The sequence below is a fragment of the Dinoponera quadriceps genome, unplaced genomic scaffold, assembly GCF_001313825.1.
Source record: "Dinoponera quadriceps isolate SergipeBrazil2010 unplaced genomic scaffold, ASM131382v1 scaffold566, whole genome shotgun sequence".
NCBI lineage: Eukaryota > Metazoa > Arthropoda > Insecta > Hymenoptera > Formicidae > Dinoponera > Dinoponera quadriceps.
Genome location: NW_014555972.1, coordinates 810,251 through 831,576, shown reverse-complemented (window position 1 = coordinate 831,576; position 21,326 = coordinate 810,251). Strand labels below are relative to the sequence as shown.

Genomic DNA, 21,326 nt, shown 5'->3' with positions numbered 1-21,326 from the left:
ATATATATATATATAAATCGTTTATATATATATATATAAATCGTCACCTTCGCGGCGCGGTGCGTTTTCTTTTTCCTCCTCCTGGCGCGCTCTCGCGTGTGTGCATGCGTGCGTGAATGCTATAATTTGTGTGCGTGTATACGCTCGACAATCGAGACGAGCGAGCTACTCTCTTTTTTGTAAAGCGAGGGAAATGAAAATGAGAGATATAAGAGAAAAAAAAAGAATGAAATAAATAAATAAAAAACACACCGATCGCGAGGACGATGCGCTGCCGAACATGTTTAAATCGCTGCGCGAGGTAATCGTCGTGAGAATCACGCGCGCTCTGACCCTGAGTTATCACATTATATCATCAGTAGCGTAACGAAAACAAAAAAATCAGAGTTTATTGTTGCAGAAAATAAGTGAGATTTACTTGCGATTGGCCTTTGTATGTCGTTTGATTTATTAAAGATAACAGTCTGTTGCAATTATCAACGTTTTTCATCCTCCCAGCGCACAGCGCAGGTATCCTTTTTTCTCTCGCACCGTGTATAGCGCCTGATTGTAATTAAGAATCCATTGTAGCGATGTGTATGTGTGTGTGTGTGTGTGTGTGAGTGAGTGAGTGAGTGAGTGAGTGAGTGAGTGAGTGAGTGAGTGAGTGAATGAATGTGCACGTCAAAGAATACCGCCGAATTTATACCGCTGTGACGTCGCGCGAGATACCCTCCTCTAATCGCGGTTGTAGTGAAATTTTCATGTAAATATCTTGCGGTCCGGCGACAGAGCTTTCGGTTCACCGAGCGAGAGTCACCTCGACGTGAATTCGCGACGTAGCATGGCATTCGCGGTGCATCGTCCTCGATGGCGGACGGGCGTCGTCTGACGGCGCGCCGTGACTTTGCGACACTTGAAGAGACGTTCGACAGTGCGCAAGAAAACTCTTGAACGTTACTCTCATCTCTCGCGAGAATCGATATATCAGCATAATATTAATTGTTATATAAGTACTTGTCGAGCCGAGTTCTCTCGCGAAATGTTGCAAGGCAATGGAGGATGACTTCGTCGGGCGCAAATTCGTATCTATTGTTTCTTCGGATAAACGTTCTTTCCGCCACATAGTTTGTAACATTTCAATATTATTAATTATTAAAGAATGCAAGAGAGAGAGAGAGAGAGAGAGAGAGAGGGAGAGAGAGAGCAACCCGCCCGGAGTCGAGGCGAAAGATCGGTCCACTGGCATGATAAACCGGGGATAAGCACGAGGAATGTTAGCCTTAGCGCATCCTAAAGACGTCCCGAGAAGACCCGAGAATTCCTCCCAGAACCCAACGTCCGAGAAACCGAAGCTCCTTTCCGTCGATCGAAGGATCGCAGGGTCCCGGATGAGATCGGAGATTCCAGTGTCCCATCTCTCTCTTTCTCTCTCTCTCTCTCTCTCTCTCTCTCTCTCTCTGTCGACAGAGATCGCCGAGCGTCTCGGAATTCGCAAGGCCTCGAGATCCACGGATCGTAGGATCGTAGGACTTCTCGAAGTCTTAAAGGTCGGTATCCATAGTTAGATCTTATAGTCAAGACCGTCTTAAAAGTTCACCTTTAGATTCCGTACGGCTTATTTCATTGGCTACAAAACTACCAAAGCCGGTCAAATGACCGGTTTGTAATTTTTTCTTATAAAAGTTACTCCAATTTTTAATGATACATTCTCTGAGATTAACCGTAATTTTTAAGCCGCAATGTGTAAAAGAATAAATATTTTTTCCTTCGCATTGCGTATTTTTTTTCAAAAATCTTATTTGCTCCGGTCCTATAATCTACTCCGGTAGAAAGGTGCATGTTAATCGTCAGTAGTTTTAGTGTTAAAACGGTCTTAAATATAAGATACGACTATGAATACCAGCCAAAGGACACCGTGGATTTGAGGGTCCTGGAATTCGCGGATATCTGCCAAGGATGCATTCCGAGACTGGAGGATTCGAAAACTCGCGAAAACGCGGGTCTCGTATCATGAGCGTCTCGAAACTCGACACATAACGCACGGAAAAGAAAAATTGATTGAACTAACGTGATCATAAATGAACCAAACGCATTTTGATTGAGAGAAACAGAATTTCTGACTCTTATGAACAAAATTCTGTTGTATCAACCATAGAGATTCTGCTTTCTCTGATCAAAACACGTTTGGTTCGTCCACGTTAATGCAACCGATGTTTCTTCCTCCGTGCGAGACCACGAATTTTGGGATTCCAGATCCCGCCGGATCCCGAGATGCGCGAACTCGAGGACCCGAGGTTCTTCTCCGTTCGAGTGTTTCCCGAGTGATCCGTGGATTCGAGGACTCGCGTGGATTCGGAGACTGCTCCTCCGAGAGAGGCGAGGCCGGGAGATCCGCGGGATTTCGGTCTTCTTGACGCGAAGTGTCTCGTATCGCGCGACAAGAAACGTCCGCGCGCGATAAAAAAAATGCGACGAACGCGCACGCCTTTGGAGCCCAGCCACGACCTTTCGCCCGTGCTGCAAAGATAAACCGTAGTTTAATTAAAAAGGCAAGCCATTTTTACNCCCCCCCGTGCGTATACCGCGTGTGATCGTGTATATATGTATTGTTGTAATGGTTGACAAAAAGGCGCTTAAAAGGCAGACACACACACGACATAGGAGGTAAAGCCGAAGCGGGAGAAAGAACAAAGAGAAAACCAACCAAAAAAAAAAAGAAAAAGACAACACAAGAAATACGAAACGGTAGCAACAACGTTAACAGTCGCGCAGGAGAGGAAATCGCTGTTCGTCTATTCGACATTTGCGTGTTCGACATGAAGAACCGAAGGAAGAGAAGAAAAACTACGATGAAAAACAAAAAAAAAGAAGCTAGACACAACTATACTATTACGGCTCACACGTTCGAAACGAAAAAAAGGAAGAAAAAAAAAGATACGGAAATCAAGATTCTCAACGCCTCGATGTTAAATGTAACACGTTTTACAAGGTAACAGAGCATTTCATTTTATAACATTTCTACTGGTCTATACTTTCACCCGGACACTCTCATCGAACGCAGAAGCGAGTGAGAGGGAGAATCCACCTGTCCCGACACCCTCCAAAGTAATACCATCCACCACCCCTTGTTAGAAATCGACTGGAAGTGTGTACAGAAAGCGCAGAGGGGGAGAGGAGAGAGAGAGAGAGAGAGAGAAAGAGAGAGAGACAGACAGACAGATAGAAAGCTCTTCGGCACCCATCCCCGACCCCTTTCTTAAATTACGGCGCATAAAAATAAGTTGTTTCGAGTCGCGCGGCCCTGCGACGGCCGTGTAATCGCGAAAGGACGTCGGAAAGGGAGGCAAGAACGTCGTCCTTTCGTCATGAGAGAGAAGCACGAGAACACGATGATGTACCAATGTTGCGCTCTAAGCCGCGGGCGACGCTTCGCACGCAATGTGTAACGGCAAATAGCGGACTGCGTGAGAATTTCGTCTACTTTTGTTACGACAAGCTAAATTGGAGATCTTTGACAGAACGATTAAATCAAAAGAGTTACATCAACCGGGTTGTTCATGATGACCCACGGTCCGGACTTCGAACCACGACCTCGCCCGGATCTCGAAGCTCCGTGCGATAGCTCGTGAATTGTGAACCGCATTTCTTTTTCCGATTACTTTCTCGATTCTTTTTCTACACGCAATTTACAGTTTCCGCGCGATTTTCCGGCTCTTTGCGCATTCTATCTCAACTTGCTTCCAATGCAATCTCTCTTCTCGCTTTCGCTCGTCTTTTCTTCAGCCTTCTACGTAAAAAAAAATTTCATATCAATTCAAGACTCAGATTCTTATATACATGTAAGCAAGAATAATCTCAAATGAAGATAAAACTTGCTCTTATACAGAGTGAGGTAACAACCATTACCACCTTGAATATCTTCGAAACTAGAAAAAAAAATCGTTGTATCTTGTATCGATGCACCAATAATGATTTATATCAGTAATCGATTTCTCATATTATGTATGAAAGTATTAAGGCGATGTTATGGAGAATTAAATACTTTATGAGATATTTCATATTTTGCATTGAAAAGTATCAAGGCGAAAAGTAAAATATCTCGGAAAATATTCACTTTTCAATGATCTTATCTCAATACTTTTACATGAAGAATGAACCAAGGAATCGGTTTTACGTTACAAAAAATTGATTCGTTTAGAGAAAACAAAGGTGGCCTTCAGATCTTTGAAGTTACTACAGTTAGGAAAAGAAACGTTACCACCATAAAACAATGGTTTCAGTACCATGTAATTTCTATTAGATAAATTTGTTCTCTTACTAATACTTTCGAAGATATTCAAGGTGGTAACGATTATTACTTCACTTCGTATATGAGAATACGAGTCTCGAATTGGTACCAATTTTTTCCTCGTGTATTTATTACTCGAATTGTTTGTAAATTTGTTTAAAGAACGTCGCGATGCAATGAGCAAAACGATTACGTGCTACGTCGCGATTAGCTCAGCGCCGATTTCCCGTTGAAATCGTTTCTCAGCGATATATTACATAATCCGCACTCTGACGCGATTGGGCTTCAACAGGTCGCAACGCAGCCGAAGTCCATCAACGGCAAGACGGAGAAACGTCAGAGCGGTCAGCAGCAGCAGTACGAGTTCCCGAAAAGACGGAGGTCCTTGCCGCGCCAGGCGAAACTATCCCCCGTCGATCCTGTCAAATCCAATTCCGCCCCTGCCACCACCGACGCCGTATCCTTGTCCTGCTCCGCTGTGACCGACAACAACAGCGCGATGCCGGAGGCAATGGAGTCTTGCGAAGAACAATAAGCCCTAAATCTTATGGTGTGATTAATCAATTCTCCGGTTACAGATTCGTTGATGAACTCGTTTTGCCCTTGCGTTGCGCGAGATTGTTCGGATTGGAATTTTACTTTATATGGCGGGCGTTTGTCTTAATTTAAGTGAAACGCATACACGATCGTTGGGACGGTTCATGTCGAGAGTTCACGCCGGTTCTGTCGAATCGTTTACGCCGGGAAACTCGCTTTCTGTCTTTTCGTTTTGCACATTTTCCCGCGCCGTGCGTGCGGACGGAAAGACGTTATTTTTCTTTCTTTTCCGAAGCGCCCGAATGTTGCGATATATTGTTTGTTTGTCATGTTTTCTTTTTTTTTATTATAAACGTGCGAGCGTATAAAATACGGTGTTGAGGATACGCGCTTTCGTTCGTTCTTTTCCTCGGCGTGCGCTTTGTGGCCCGAACGAATAAAAATCTGCCTGTAACACGGACACTGTGTCGTGCGTTTCTTATTGAAGAACATATAAAATTCTCTTCTCTCAAAATATTTATATATAAATAAAGATGTATAAGCGCTTCGCGGTATATACATATCATACAACAATCGGGAATACTGAACAACGATGAAAGGACGCGATGGTTACTCTCCACGGTGGTCAACTGAGCGCGTCGTTCGCGACATAAGTCGAGAGGAGTTCCAGCCACTCGGGGAAGTGAGACATCAGAATTAATGCAGCGTCCTTGCTCTCATGATGAATTCGCTTCACGGTCTGCAACGTGTATTCCTTGCTCCGCGCGGTGTGATGCTCGGGCTTGATCCTCAACAGAATCACGCAGGAACGCAGTCTGCTGGGATACAAGTCCACCATGTCCTTGTCCTGTTGCTCACAATGAGCGGCCACCCGACTCAATAACGAGCCTGTGAAGTCTGTGACCGCGGGAGCGTACCGCAGCCGAATCAGCAGCTCCTTCAAGAAGCTAAACGTCATCTGGAAGACACGAGTGGATTCGGCGCTAAGTGCTAACAAACGATTCAGCGTTTCCTCGTCATGCTGCCGTTTCTCCGCGCGATCCCCTTCACTCGCGTCGGAGAACATACGCGTGAAACCGTCGAGCAAAGGTCCTTCTATCAGGTTCGATCTCTTCGCTAGATATATCTCCTCCTTTGTGGACAATTTCAGGCGCAGATCTGTGCTCAGAGCATTGCGCAGCAGCCTCTCGATTTTATCGTTCGTCTCGAATCGCGAGAGTCTCACGAGTAATCTGTCCAAGTGACGCGCAAATGACGGATCTCCCGTTGACAGATGCATCACAGCGCTGGTCAATGACACCAGGGCGTCGTCCGAGCAACAGTTACTCAGAACGTCGTCCGTAAGATACTTGTTCAAAAGAGTAGTCACATATTTCATGCCATTCCTTTCAGACGTAAAGATCTGCAAATGATCAAAATTGCTCGTAGCTCTGCACCATTTCCGCACAATGTCCTGAAATACCAATCATATTGAGATACAGATCTATTGAGAAAGGAAATATACCAATGTGTGTATTGATGCAAGGAATTAACGTACAATTATCAACAGCCGTATCGAATAACGTTGATAGACCTGTTTGGATACTTTGTAACACAGAAGATTGCTCAATGATGCACATAAAGTGTCAGATACCACATCGGACTGAAGTACAACTTCCCTCGATATGTTTTTGTAATCCTCAGACTCGGTAATATTCTTTGCATCACCGAAGCTCCTCAATATTGTCCTTAATATGTCTGCATCCATATCACAGCTCACAATATAAATATATAAACATTCGATTATATTACATTGTATGCTGAGCATTTAAATGGAGAAAATAACCTATAAGACACAATTTTATATAGATTATATTATTTCATAAAAAGCAAGATGAAAATAAGCAAACGTAGAAATAATATGGAGATATTTACTTGCACATGCTGATTTTAACAACGATTTACTCGAAGCTCCATTTCTACAATACAACATTGACATTTTGACTTAAACGATGAACATGGTTCTTATTGAAATTGATCGAGCTCATCTAGAGCTATCACTACCTAGTCTCGATCGCACCATCGAAAAGTAAAAGTCTTTTCGATTCATCTTGGGTAATTATATCGATTCAAAACAAAGGTCCGCCTGATCCACCACGGAATCGGCCATGTTGTTCCTACTTGTACTGTGTTGCACTTTCTGTACTAAAAATGAAAAAGATGTATTTGAGCTAGAGTCCGTTTCGCAATGCAAATGCTTCGAAGCGCGTAAAGGAAGAACATGATTGGCGCTTCAAAGCGTTTGCAATATGAAATGGACCGTAGCCTTGGACTGCTTTCCAACACAAGGATCGTTTCACGCGCTATCTAAAATGTATGTAGCCAATGGAACGGTCCCGTGTTCCTTGCTAGAAAGGAATCTTTACCATATATCTTTACCAGAGAAAAAAGGAAAAATAGAGAGTGGTGCATCTAAAAGAGTAAACAGGACCTACACTTTTCCTGAAATGAATATAAAAAAAGATAAAGGAAGAAGAGACATAAGAAGATAACGAAGACTTGGTGTTCTCAAAGAAGCAAATATTTACTGGAGAAAGTAAAAGGAAATCTTTGTTTCTTTGAAGAGCTATACGACAGTTCATCATATCAACATGGATGTACAAACAGTCAATACACGACGAAAAATATTGAGTCATGTGGTTTGCAGTATTTTAGTAGAGAGCGGTTTTGACGCGTGTGAGAAGGATGTAGTGGAGACATTTACGGAAATGTTACAGTCATGTAAAATTCACATTTAAACTTATAATTATATCTAACCTAACCTGACTTAAACTACCTAACTTGAATGAAACGCCGCAAACTTTCGTTTATAGTTCTTGTGGAGGTCGGAGCTTCCGCGAGAAATTACTGCGAACTGGCTGGACGAACTGAGCCTCTTATAGCGGATGTGATATTGGCGTTAATCAATATGGGTTTAAAATTAGATAACTTGGAGACTTATGCAAAGAGACAGAATAGGACAGTTTTGCCAGCGCTTCAGCAACAGACACAATCAAAACAACTGAATATCTTGCAAGCTGGTATCAAGCAAAGCCACCCATCACACATACCAAATCATTTACCAACTTTTCCTGATCCACATGCATATATAAGAACACCAGTAAGCATTGAATTTATTTTTGTCTTATATTTATATTTGTATACTGATTATATGATCGAGTAAGATATTGAATAATATAGTATGTGCTGATTTAATTTAACAGTAGATATATATATTGTAGACACATAAGCAACCTGTGACAGAATACGAAGCAATAAGGGAAAAGGCAGCAACACAGAAACGAGATATCGAAAGAGCTTTAACAAGGTTTATAGCTAAGACAGGGGAGACACACAGTTTATTCCTCACAGAAGACAATAGCATGTTCCCCTGTAAACAATCTGTTATTTATTCATATTAATCTGTTGATTAAATGAAGTTAGTATCTTAAGAACATGCATTTTCTTTGCTTTCAGTAATATCTTGTAAGTCGCAATCCCCCAATTATATTTCTGCTCTTCTACCACAAGATCAAATATTTGAGCCAGATACAGACTTTCATTTTGAACCAAGCCCGGTGAAGAAAAAGAAAGAGCAACAAAGCGAAGAAACCAAAGAAGGTGAGGCCTTCTGTACATATGTATGGAGACAAATTTAACATATAGATGTATATTGCCTAGTTGATCTAATATGATACAAATTGTTGTATCGATTGTCATTGCAAATTATTGTTTACAGGTAATCAAGCACAAAATGAGAATGAACAAAATGGTGAGACTACTACTCAGCAAGATATTATAGATAATCCGTACTTAAGGCCAGGAAAGATTCCTAAGAATAAAATACCAGGTACGACAATACCTGGACAAAATTCTATCAAAAGAGAGCCCTTCGATTCTTAAGTTCTGTGATGTAATAATATTAAATAATAATTTCTGACGTATTGTACAGGTATTTTATAGTGTCTTAAGTAGTAATTAAGAATAATAACTCGACGTTATGCAATAAAAGTTATTTTTATTATAAATATGATTACATAAAAGTATTCTGAAATACATTTGTCATTATCTGTTGTTGAGAATTAATATGTAACATTCCGTATTTAAAATGTTTCGACTTGATCTACACTGTGTATGTGTGTGCAGAATACATGTTAAAAAATTGTTATCGCTATATGGTTAGCACTTTCCATTATTATACATAGCAACATTGCTTAGGTCAATATTGCACACATTAGCACCATTTCGAAAATAATACGGGAACGCAAAGTCAATGCCGAAATTGATGCTACTACAACCTCATAAAACCTATAAAAATATATTTTTCTAATATATTAATACCATATGCATAGCGGTAGATGTCTAACTTCGTCATCTGAAACATCTAGCAATCTCGAAAATGTAAGCATTTGGTTTGGCAATAGTCAGATAAAATCTTTATATTTCGTCGATCCAGTATTTTATTATTTTGTTATTTTTTTGTGTAGATTCACATTTTTCTATACTTTTTATATTCAAATGTTAGAAATGATTTAGATTGTGAATCTAGATAACGCCGCTATACATAGTAGTTTAATATACTAGCATAGCAATCTTAAGTGTATGATTACACTCGTGATTAATTTGTAAAAATATAACATTTTCGTCCCGTGTGATAATATTCTATGTAACAAAGATAGAAATATTTTACTTACATAGATATAAATATTTATATATCTTACGAATTCTATTGTGTTTAATTTTTTATCANTCTGCCAGCTTAACCGACATGTGGTTCGACTCGTTGCAGATAACGCATTATATAATATACGATGTTTGTCCGTGTGTGTGTGTGTGTGTGTGTATATATATATATAATCACCGTTATATATTACTATTATGTTGCCAACATAATATATATTACTTATATTAAAGCTTATATTAAAGTACTATCATTTTTAGCGTATTATGAGATATATTGGATATATAAATAAGGCTTTTCATTCTTTCCAGAAATATTGAACTAAGAGATCAAAAATTAATTCCCAAGCTATAACGTAGTACTCATGATTAGCTTATTTAATTATGCATGGTTATTTCATTAAACAAAGTAAAATTAATAGAATGCTATAAAAATCATAATAAACAACATAAAATATGAATAAACATCTGTTATTACTGTTTGTCTAGCTTCTAATAATTGTGCGTTTTAATGTATATATGACTATTAGTATTGCTTTCTTTAAAAAAACAAACATAAAAAAAAAATGAATTAATAATTTATGGTTGAAACAAATACAATAGAAGTCAGTCCGTAAATTTCTCTGAAGCGTGATACCCTACACAATTAGTGTGTATACTTGAAATTTATATAGAAATATATTGTATGTTAGCGATTTTTTCTTTCTCATATGCCGTGGACAAATTGCTGCTAATACATATGAACACCAATCGAAATCTTGTATGTTCTCCTCAATTTGAAGATTGTAGACGTGCCTCACATTGGAATCTAATATTGATACCAAGGCTGACGACGCACCCAGCGCAGCTTCATACCGGAGGCAGTACGAATCTTTATGCTGGCGCATTCCGCGGCACGCACAGTTTCCTTCACACTCTGCATGAGATTCTGAGCATTCCCGACGAGCATATCCGTCGCTTCCTGATCTTCCTCCGTACCTATACGTGTACAATATAAAGAAAGCGATCGTTAAATACAGTCGAAGAGACAATTCTTTGGCACATCCATGTTTACATGTGTTTTATTTCTAAAAAAGCTTTAATCGTTGTATTTTATAAAATTATATTTGTAATATGGTTCGTAAAATAGCACTCGTGATAGATTCAGCATATTTATAAAAATGTCCGGACGCTTTCCGTTAACCTGAACAATCAATAAATAGCCGTAAAATTAACAAAACAGAAATCATGAGAAAAGATAAGTTAAAAACGTAAGTTGTATGTTACACTAATTTTCGGCTATTTATTATTGATTGTTTAGGTTGAAAAAAACATCCGGACATGCTGAATTTATCACGAATGTCGTTTTATGCAAATATTCTTTTATTTCCACGTATACCGTAACATATTTTGACATGCGATTTCTCGCTTCTGACGTCATCAGACAAGGATAGTCAAAGTGAGGAGCCTTAAATGGAAGAGATTGGAACGATTATACAAATATAATTTTATCCTAAACTATTTCATATATGTATTCCGTGATGATAGAAAAATCTTTCTATCATAATTTCACCTAATACGAATACTTCTTCGCACGTGTCGAGATGATAAATGTACTCTACATCGAAACGTGATGCGTGTGGCTCACATGCAACATACGTCTACTTATTACTGCTAGAATCGGGGAACCAAGTGCATATAAGTGTCGTGAATGTGTTTAATGTATACGTAAACTTACACTTCAAAGAAAATGATCCCATAATTACTAGGGCTCACGTATTCAAGATTATTAAGAATATAACACAGATTCAAATCAAAGTTGCATGGTGGAACTTTAGATCGGAGTCCTAGTAATTATGCAAAACGCATGCATGGATGAAAATGAAAATATATATCTCAGAACAGGAGATGAAACTGACATTTGTGTAAAGAAAACTCTCGTGAAAACCGATATGGATCGTTCGAAAGAAAGAGAATTCGGACGCCTGCTAACCACAATATACATATGTACAAATTACAAATTGCAACACGGCAGTCGGCAATGAGGAAATAAATGATAGATATATGTGAAATATACAAATGATACATATTCGACAGATAGGAAGTATGAATATATATCGTTATGTCAAATGGATCTGCTATCTAAAAATCAGTTATGAATTTAATATTTCACTTACTGCAGCCAATCAATTCATCTACACCACGACGAGCAGATGCATACCAAGGGCATGCCATTTAAAGTTTAAATAAAATACGAAAATCATGTTAGTCTATTTCTCACTAAGAAATAGCAAAATCGATAAATTACGCTGTTACATAAATTACTGCCCGCATCTATTATTATTTCGCGTTTCATAACGTCTGTACTTCGCGTCTCTACTCATACGTCTGGACTTCAGTGTTTCACCTTCTTGTATTTCCTCTCGAGGGGAAAAGTAAGGGTTGCATGCATTTCAATGCAGTAAGTGTAACGCGCCAATGTCAGAAAATCAATTGGCACCGAATCTTTAAAGGAATAAAATAAACGCCATTAAGAGAGAAAGAAAGAGAGAAAGAAAAGGTAACATCAAGCACAGAAGTCTGCAACTTCTTTACCATAAAGCATCAGCTCTTCCCAGGTCGGGAGTGTCTCTATATACACAAAGAATTTAATTTCTTCATTAATAATAGTAGTCGTCACATTTCCGTTAAGCGCAATGTTTCGCAGAGAGAGAGAGAGAGATTATATCATCCTAGAGATCACTAGTAAATATCTCTTAATCAGCCTGGCGGTCGCGAGTTGATCATCACCGAGTATGATCGATACGTAAACTGAGACAGAAACGTCGAAAAGAAACTGTACCTTGTGCTCCGAGCATGGTGGCTTTCACGGTAGATAGTATCTTCAGCTGCGTACCGATAGTAGGTATACGCTCGCAAACTTGGAGCAGATTCTGCAAGGAAACGCATCAGTTAGGACGAGGATTACATCACGTCATCGTAGAATTCTAGAGGTGGAAAGACGAGACGAACCGTTCGAATACGTTTATCGGTACATTCTCTGGCGAGCTCCTTCGCCAGACGGGTGACTTCCTGAGAAGCTTCGGCGATGGCCTTTGCGCATGCGATAAGGTCTCGTTTATTGCCGCCCTCGCCCCTAACAAGCCCTGATAATCTGCCCATTAGTATGGCCATTTTCTTCGCTGCGGCAATGATTTCGTTGTCCTTGCTCGACCATTGCCGCACTTCTTGATGCAGACCGTGGGCAGCCATCTGTACAGTAAATCCCACATGTAGCTCTTCTGTTTAACTCTGTTTTACGCTTATATTTAATAATCGTTATTAATAACATCAATCACAGACAGCTGTGGTAGAAGATATATATTTCATAATGAGAAGCCTGAGATAGAATTTAACTTATCTTTCAGAGTGAGTTAAGGATTAAACAATAATAATGCAATAATAGTATAATAACAAGACGTTCTCTCACCATTATCGGTTGATTAGGTTGAGGAGCATGCATAAACATCTCGTCTTCGTCGTCCGTCTCGGGAGGAGGAGGTCTCGGCGGCGGGACGTCGCCTCCTGGTAGAGGTGGTCGAGGAGGTGCCACTTCTATACATAATAAACACGCGAATATAGCATTAATACAAATAAATATTACAGTAAATGACTTTCCAAAATCAAATCGAATGCGTGGTACAATCGTAGCGACGTAAGTTACGTATAAGATACATTGAAGTAATTACCGTCGTCGATATTGTAATCGTAATAAACTGGTAATCCACGTAGCATTGAAAGACAGAAACATATGATGTTAAAATAAAATCAGATGTAACATGTAGCATAAATGCTCCTGCATGCGTGTAACTAAGCGTTGTGTTAGCACCATGCTGCTTAGACTCGCAAATAAATATGTATTAATCGGCAATTAACGCTATGAGTTATGTGTGAATAATTTTAAATATATATCACCACTTGATCACCACAGTTCAATGCTATAATATTGATAATAATAAGTATCAATTACGTGAAGAATATAACAAATTCAAATCTACCGCATCAAGTGTTTTTAATCATTAATATTGCACAATGATAATAATCGATGTAATGTATCATGAATACTATATATGCATGATTAGGAGGTAAAAATGCAGTTTCCTCTCTTCAACAAATTCATACATTGTTTAAAAAAAATTGTATTTTCTTATTTTTATGCGAAAAGAAACTAAAAAATTCGTGGAGAAATGGCTTTCTTTCAATTTTTTTTTGCGAGAAATAAAAAAAACCGGTTTTCCCGAATCATGAAAACTATAAGTTCATATTCACAAATGTAACTTATACTAAAATGTAACTTGTGAAAAAATATTTAAACAAGATTTTTAACATACTTATGTAAACATATGTTAAGAATAATGTTATATCATGTGATGACATTGCAACCGGCCATATACGTAACGTTTCAACTATTCAACGTTTAACGTAGTAAAAATTTAATCTTCGACATGCTTTGTATCAGGGACAAGTAAAAATTGAAGCATCAGAGACAGAAAGTTCACTTATGGCCCAAAAGTGTGTGTGTTTCAAGTTACCTCCGTCATGAATTGACTTGTCTAACTCGTTGTCAGAAGCCAGTTCTTGATACAAAAGATCGGGGTTCTCTACTGATTGGGGAGCAAATATAATTAATACGTTACAGTTTGATGTCGATAAAATTAACTTCTCGATCATTGTTACTCCGCATTTTACATATGACAAGAATGAATGTGAGCAAATATTAATGCAAGAGACAATGGATCTTGTCAATTATGAGACGACACGTTTTATAACTTTTCCATTCATGAATAATATGCAGTGATAAATAATGAAATTCGATCTAAAAGAGATCTACTTGTGCTAATAAGAGCATGAATGAAAATAATAAGATATATGTTTTTATCATATATGTTTCCATAAAATTTCATTAAATGTTTTAAGGTATGTTCAGTCTTTATCATTTCTTTTGCGCGTTGTTTTTAGAGACGAAATGCGTCTGTAAAATTGTATGATAAACAATCATGCATAAATCACTTCATGCTGAAAGAGATACCTTTATCTTTGGTGTAATTATATTGTAGGGTTGGAATTTGTTTGAATTGTTCATCTGTAAAAGATATATTAGACATACTTATTTCATTAATATTACATACACGCTTTAATATTGGATACTTCGTTTCCAATGCGAGTAATTTATCTGACACTGTCTAGTTATTCCAACATTTACAACTCTAAAAATTAATATTTATAGTATTTAAAAAAAAATATTATGTGAAGAAAGATAATGATTTGATATGATAGCATCGATATGAATAAAATGATTTTGATAGATGAAACAAAAAAAACGTTCTTCTATGATACAAGCACTGCCCATAATATTTCCAGTTATACCTAATATTTCACCTAATGTTTCTACATATTTAATATGTATACAAAAGCAAAAAAGTTTGTTAGTGGCGTAATAAAAGTATTTCAACCTATTTTAACAAATTTCTATAAACTACAAAGTTATGCAACGAATCTCTACAAAAGTTACTGAACAGTAAATTTAACAATTAATTACTACTTCCATCCCAATCCTAATTTCTCTCAAAAACACGAGGTTGCAACTTGTTCAATATTGAGAAATCACCCACCTATAGATGTTTTTGTTTCAGCCGATAGAAAGAATTCGCCTTGAAGGATTATTACCGATTCTTCGCGCATGGAAAATGTGCTATACTTATTCGATCTAAAAACTTACCGTCGTTAATGTGTAACTGTGACATTTCCAAGGGTGGCACCAGATCGGGCTGGACTACAATGGCTTTACGAACTTGTCCAACATTAGCCAGGAGCTAAGAATATAAAAAAAATATAAAAGGATATAATCTGAGGTTTAAAATTATGGTAGACATATATGGAAAATGTCATATTGGTACGAGATACGTACTGCACGATTGCTTTCTCTCCAGTGTGACACCGCATTGCTGTCATTAATGTTCATTGCCACGAATTTTGCATCTTGTACCATCGGAGCGACACCTGTTAAATATAACCGTTAACCTTGAGAATCTAACATTAAAAACTAAATTTTTAATGAAAGATATATTTGTTAACACTCAAAGTAACGAATCCACACTGTAAGGAGTTATAATTGTTTACATTTAATACGCAGAATATATACACGAACCCCAAATTACACAATACAGATTTTTGATTATGATTAAAAGCAAGGTAGACATAATTGAGTTATAAATTCTAATTTCGGAACTTTGCTTATGTTTCAAGCATTTTATATACCAATAGTCACATACCAAGATTACGAGAAAACAGAAACAATAATAAAATGCTAAAATAAGAAACAGAAGAAAAAATAGAGAAATTCAAAGTGCGGAGCTTGTAGTTCTTTGACGTTTAAAAAGAAAAATAGGAAGCTAATACATAAATAAGGAGATATACTTACTGTTCTGAAGGACATCAGTAGCATGATTCACCCGCTGTATAAAGGCGGGGTCCTCGCTGTTGTCGCTCTCTTGCTTCGCCACGAGTATGACTCGATTGGCGAGACGCGCGATGGACGCCGTATTGTCGACCATCTTCTGCGGCAGAGCCTTGGCTATGGCCTCTTCGCAGAGGAACGCGTGTTTCTGCATCTGTTCTTCGGAGGTCCTGATGAAGTCGCCGCTGTCGGTCGCTTCGTCGCACAACGCTCGCGCCCGTTGCATCGTCTCCGCGTATTGCTGGCGCAAATTCTCAAAGTGCTCGTCCGCGGCTTTGCTGTCCGGATAAGTCATGCGGATACGTCCAGCGTTGACCAGCTGCGGTGTCAGGGATTCCACCTGCGAAGCGCTAGTGGCCAACGCCTCGGCTAGCTTCTTGTTTCCACCACTTCCTGTAAACGCGCAAAACAGCTCTTTCTAGTAAAGTGATTGAGGTGACGACAACAATAACTTTCAGATTGCTCGAATAAACAACTGATTTTGTGCGTCGACGTAATAAAACATAGATAATATCGATGACGCACGTCGTCGCACGCAAAATACGTACCGCCAGCCGCGACCATCCTGGCCGTCTTCGCCGCTCTGTTAGAGAACGTCTGCAGCGCATAAGTTTTGTCGTTGAAATTCTGATCGCGTCCCGGTGTGCCGGCGGGAGCCAACACGGCATCCGTGAATTGTTTGAGGGGTGTAGTGATGTCGATAAAATCTTCAACGACACGGGACACCACGGCCTGCTGTATCCTGTTCTTCAGCTCGTAGAGCTTGTGAGACAGCTGCCGGGCGGTCTCCTGAGCGCGCGGGGAATTGCCCAGACGGTGGTCGCAGAAACCGGCCAGCTGGTGCGACAGATTGCTCACTTTTTCGCACAACTGCAGAATCTCCGCCTTGTGTATGCCCGGCAAACCGTCGGCCACCTATTCACCAAACAACGACCTTACCAGCGAGTATCGCGGTATCTTGGCGAGAAAACAATCGATACACAGAGCGCAACAGATATCTCGCGAGTTTTCTCCAGGTGATATTATCTTTAAGTGGATTAATATCCTGTGGCGAAACAAATGCGATGCGTTTTCAGCAAAATTTCGAAGAGCTCGACAAGCTTTAAAATTCTGTTGAATTGACTTCGGGTAGAAAATTTCAATTTGAAATTCATCTAAAATTCTCTCATATGGAAAATTCTCGTTGGAGAAAATATACGGCGCCCGAAGCACTCTGCATGGCTCTTTGCATTGGTACACTGCGGTAACGAACAGTATACATTGGAAGAATAACGAGAAGTATTTACAAACTCACATTTTCACTATGTTGCTCATTCTTTCTATGCGCAGCATTGAAGACATTAAGCATTATAGAGTGAAAATTACTGGTTTGAATTAAACCGTGTAGAAGAGAAAAAAAGTCGGCGAGAGACGCGCTTCTAATCGTGTGTACACGCGTGTCGAGTTTAACAATGACCGTGAACGATCGAGTAAAGGACTTCGTTAAATCATACCTTCTTTCCTTCGTGAATTATTAAAGCTATAGCCCTTTTACCGAGTCCCTTGTCATCGTGCTGCGGATTCAGAAGCCACTTATTCGCTTGCTCTAAACGACCCGCTACTGTGTGTGCCGTTTGTGCGGTTCCCGATTTATCTGCTGCTACCAAAGCGGACGCTACCGAGCCGCGGAGCTCGTTTAATTTCTCTTTAATACTGTGTGCTAAGACTTCCGCTTGCGGCGTGGTGCCTTCATAGATATACATACGGTTATTTAGGCTGAATCAAGTCCGTTGTCCCGGACAGTTGCTACTTTCAGGACGTACAACAGTCACGTTCGAAATTATTCGTTATACTGAATTTGACCAATTACAGATTTGAATAAGTGTCTGAAATTTTATCAATCTTTCATTTACGATATTAAAAGTCGCACGAACTCTCTTAATTACTTTTTCTTCATGGAAATATGTAAACCAATCGTTGTGTTACTCGAATCGTTACTCCGCGACTGTTGCATTCGCTGAACGTATCCGTGAACGTGATGTAAATCTTATGGAGTTTGAAGTCACCTTTTTCGTTTTGACGCAATTCGCAGAGAGCGTCGGTCATAGTGACTATTTGAGCGGCCAGTTTAGACATGGGTTCCGCTTGCGACGGAGGCAGATAACGTTCCGACAAACGTGACGCCTGTTCTATTATTTGACGAAGACTCTTCTCTCCCACTCCCCCTCTCAGAGCCAGTCCGTCGTCCAACCAATCATAGGCGGTTCGTATTCGAGATTCTATGGCACTCTGAGCCTTTTTCAGCACCTGACAATAACAAAATTATATAAAATTCCACTATCCGAACAAGCTATATGATTACATACAAGCTATGCAAAACGACCTACAGTCAACTGATCGGCTTCCCATTCCTCCTCGTCGTACGTTGTCAATTGTAAAACTCGAATAATTTCGTTCAGTTCGTCAGACATTCTTCCGGACAAGTAGTTACGATTCTCCGCCGCTTCGTCTGCACCTTTACCACCTTGTGAGATAATGTGGATAAAAATCTTCATGGAGCAGATCAGAATTGGGGCAAGTGTTTTAACCTACAAAATATATTACATACGATAAATAAATTGTCTCAAGATGCAAAATACACTTCTTGATCGTAATACATAGGAAAACCTAAGAAAATTCAGGATTTCCAAAAATATTCTTATTTAAAAAATATTATTTTTTTAAATTGTACATCCGAGCGATATATAGAACAATTTGACGTCACAAGTGATATATAAACACATCATAATAATCATTGGGATTTTGTCACACTTACTTGCTCCAAACAACGCACTAAAATTTCTCTATGTACTTGATGAGTCAACTCCTTCTCACGAGCGCTTACTTCCCTCGATACTTTACTAAGGCATGGGCTCAAGTTCTTAAGGAAGTGCACCAAATCCTCCATCGTTTCGATAACTTCAGTAACAGCCAAGTAATCTAGCACACGCTTGCATTCTCGTATGATCTTCCTCACCTCGCTCTCGTCGAAGCAAAGAAGCAAAGAGCTGGTACCTTGCAAGATACCACGTGACCCTTCTATAAGCTTTTTTCTAGGAAGATACAGCATAAAATCGTTACGACAAATTTGTAAATGAATTTATGTAAAAATCCGAAAATTTACCTGGCAGGACCAGAGTACGGATCTTGTTTCAACATGGCCGACGCTTCCTCCAGAAGACGGGAAGCACCCTCGACACGTTGCAGTGCCGCTGGCATGTCTTGTTTAAGCAATGCATCGTCAGACGAGTTTATCGTTTCCTTTCCGACCTATAAGGATCAAAATGATAACAAGACGTAATGCAATAAATATGGGAATAAAAGACTGGAGTAAAATAAACTTGAGAAACCAAATTATTTTTTTATACACAAGTTTCTTAAACTTACTTTTACAAGGTTGGTCACAGCCATACTGACAGCCTGTACAGGCCGTCCCAAATCTGGCATTGCATTTCCATCTTCGGCTTCTTCATGTAAGATAACAAGTCTGGAGACCTAGAAGATAAATTATACCTATTGTGTATTTAGTTTATCATATAATTTCTGTTATTACTATTATTACTGTATTCTATACTTTGACAATTGAACTTAAAATTTAAATATTCTTAACTGTTTCATTCAGTTTGATATAATTCATACAATATTATAATATACTTAAGAAATGTTTTTTAAATTTTATTTTAATCATTTTAATAAAAATAAAATTATTTCTCAGTAGAGAGTTTGTTACTTTTTTTACTTTTTAAATTCAATTTTAAACTTAATTTTTTAAACTTAACAATATTTATGTGTGTATATATATATATATATATATACGTACATATAAAATTATATTTAAAATACCAAATGTATAAATAAAATAGATTTAAATAATCTTCGCAAATACTGACAAAAACAGGGACCTTGTATGCAAATCAAGTATCAAAGATACATCTGATCATGAAATGAGAGCTGATTCATTAATATTCTAATATACATGAGTGTGTGGGATGCTGTGATACTGTCTGCCACCAGCAGCATGTCCTTTTTTGGACACGTGGGACTAATAATGCCCTGGAACATCCTCGCACATAATGGCCAAAGGGATTAAATTTCGCCTGAGAAAGCGCGGATATGCCTGAAAGATGGATTTAGTAACCCCTGTCCTATATACGGAGTATGATGTCATAGTTCTATATAAAGCATTCTAGACAAAACAAGAGGGTTACTCCGTAAATTCGACTCATGGCAAATACACGCATTCTCGCCGCATCTATTTTACCAAACGTGACCGTGTGATTTTTATCGCGCGTCGATGTTAAGTGTGCTTTTTACGACGAGAGGAAATAAGTAGCAGATTTAAATAGACATAATTAGCGCTAAGTAAAGCCAAGAATACGAGCCGAGAGTACCCGTGAATGTCGTACAAGTGTCACGGATAAGACGATAAACCACTTATATATAGCCGATGAGCGAGTTTTGTTTGTTCAACAGGATATGTACACGTCATTTCTCGAACGTATCAGATATTTCGCAAACGTCCATGCACGGATGCGGCGCGGAGCGCATTTCCTGGTCGAGACCAGTCGGTCCGTTCCTTGAAATCGCGAAGAAGCAGAAGAAATAATCCGTCCTCGGAGAAGACACGAACACGGATTTTTTCCTCGGCTTCGATGATGACAGTTGACAGATAATGATGACGTGTTGACACTTTCATTACCTGCTGAGCCACGGGCTCGAGGATACTCTCGATAGTCTTGGTATGAAAGACCGGCATTATCGCTTATTTCCGGTGAGGCTGCGCGAAAGTACGATGTATCAAGAAAAAATAGAATCCTCAACTCGCGAGTAACGCGGTTACAAAAAAAAACAGGAATTCGAGCGCACTGATCGGTATCTCGTACGCTGTATCAGGTAACACCCATTCCGAGCGGGTACGTAACATTCACTGTGGCCGCTGTTTCCATCAGATCTGGGAGCAATCTCGACAGCAGCGCCAAGACGAATCACGCATGTACTTGTCATGTTACCGACGCGTTACCGATCAATGGAGAACGTAACGTAGCTTACACTTTCGGGCCTCGTTTCACTCTAGATGTGTATTTTTTCTATATCCGATTTTAACTTGCATAGAAGTTTTACAATCTTAAGTGACAAAAGATGTGATGTATATATGAAAAAAGATTGATGCTCCAGAGATTAGGAACTTAAAAATAATTATTTTTTAATTTTTATATTATATATTATGTTATTTATATTTACATAACTGTAGGCCTCATTACCGGTACTGTTCAGGTTGCCGATACAGACGTTCTAGATTACCGGCCAACATAGCCGCTCGAGAAGGTC

At 39.0% G+C, this 21,326-nt stretch overlaps 4 protein-coding genes across 11 annotated transcripts in view; 2 read left to right on the top strand and 2 right to left on the bottom strand.

The window, feature by feature from the left end:
- The window catches only part of LOC106746233 (transcriptional activator protein Pur-beta), a 26,823-nt gene extending 21,556 nt beyond the window's left edge, over window positions 1-5,267 (top strand). For 2 of the 3 annotated variants that reach the window (XM_014622565.1, XM_014622564.1), the window contains exon 8: window positions 4,563-5,267. In XM_014622565.1, coding sequence (XP_014478051.1) covers window positions 4,563-4,805 — 243 coding nt within the window. In that variant the 3' untranslated portion in view covers window positions 4,806-5,267. Of the gene's footprint in view, window positions 1-2,235; window positions 2,539-4,562 lie in introns of those variants that run through there. The other variant, XM_014622568.1, reaches the window with a different exon arrangement.
- A 38-nt stretch (window positions 5,268-5,305) lies between these two features.
- On the bottom strand, window positions 5,306-6,974 carry LOC106746232. Its single transcript, XM_014622563.1, has 3 exons — window positions 6,722-6,974; window positions 6,345-6,632; window positions 5,306-6,260 (listed from the first exon to the last, which is right to left on the bottom strand). Exons 2-3 carry the CDS (start codon window positions 6,612-6,614, stop codon window positions 5,433-5,435), a joined length of 1,098 nt encoding a protein of 365 aa, XP_014478049.1. The 5' UTR covers window positions 6,615-6,632; window positions 6,722-6,974; the 3' UTR covers window positions 5,306-5,432.
- Window positions 6,975-7,235: 261 nt separating this feature from the next.
- LOC106746234 (transcription initiation factor TFIID subunit 8) lies at window positions 7,236-9,574 on the top strand. The gene is made up of 5 exons (XM_014622569.1): window positions 7,236-7,567; window positions 7,660-7,946; window positions 8,068-8,218; window positions 8,303-8,446; window positions 8,565-9,574. The coding sequence occupies exons 1-5, from the start codon at window positions 7,438-7,440 to the stop codon at window positions 8,726-8,728; spliced, it is 876 nt and encodes a 291-aa protein (XP_014478055.1). The 5' UTR covers window positions 7,236-7,437; the 3' UTR covers window positions 8,729-9,574.
- Window positions 9,575-9,670: 96 nt separating this feature from the next.
- On the bottom strand, window positions 9,671-20,940 carry LOC106746381 (vinculin). 6 transcript variants are annotated; one of them, XM_014622944.1, is made up of 18 exons: window positions 20,698-20,940; window positions 19,386-19,493; window positions 19,123-19,268; window positions 18,775-19,051; window positions 18,347-18,547; window positions 18,026-18,266; window positions 17,474-17,706; window positions 16,529-16,895; window positions 15,945-16,373; window positions 15,432-15,523; window positions 15,243-15,336; window positions 14,553-14,606; window positions 14,056-14,127; window positions 12,954-13,078; window positions 12,497-12,736; window positions 12,327-12,417; window positions 12,080-12,115; window positions 9,671-10,483 (listed from the first exon to the last, which is right to left on the bottom strand). In XM_014622944.1, exons 1-18 carry the CDS (start codon window positions 20,752-20,754, stop codon window positions 10,314-10,316), a joined length of 3,033 nt encoding a protein of 1,010 aa, XP_014478430.1. In that variant the 5' UTR covers window positions 20,755-20,940; the 3' UTR covers window positions 9,671-10,313. The 6 variants fall into 6 exon arrangements, with proteins under 6 accessions (XP_014478430.1, XP_014478431.1, XP_014478433.1 ...); XM_014622945.1 differs by having other exon boundaries at window positions 14,056-14,124; XM_014622947.1 differs by lacking the exon at window positions 14,056-14,127.
- Between the last annotated feature and the right edge of the window lie 386 nt (window positions 20,941-21,326).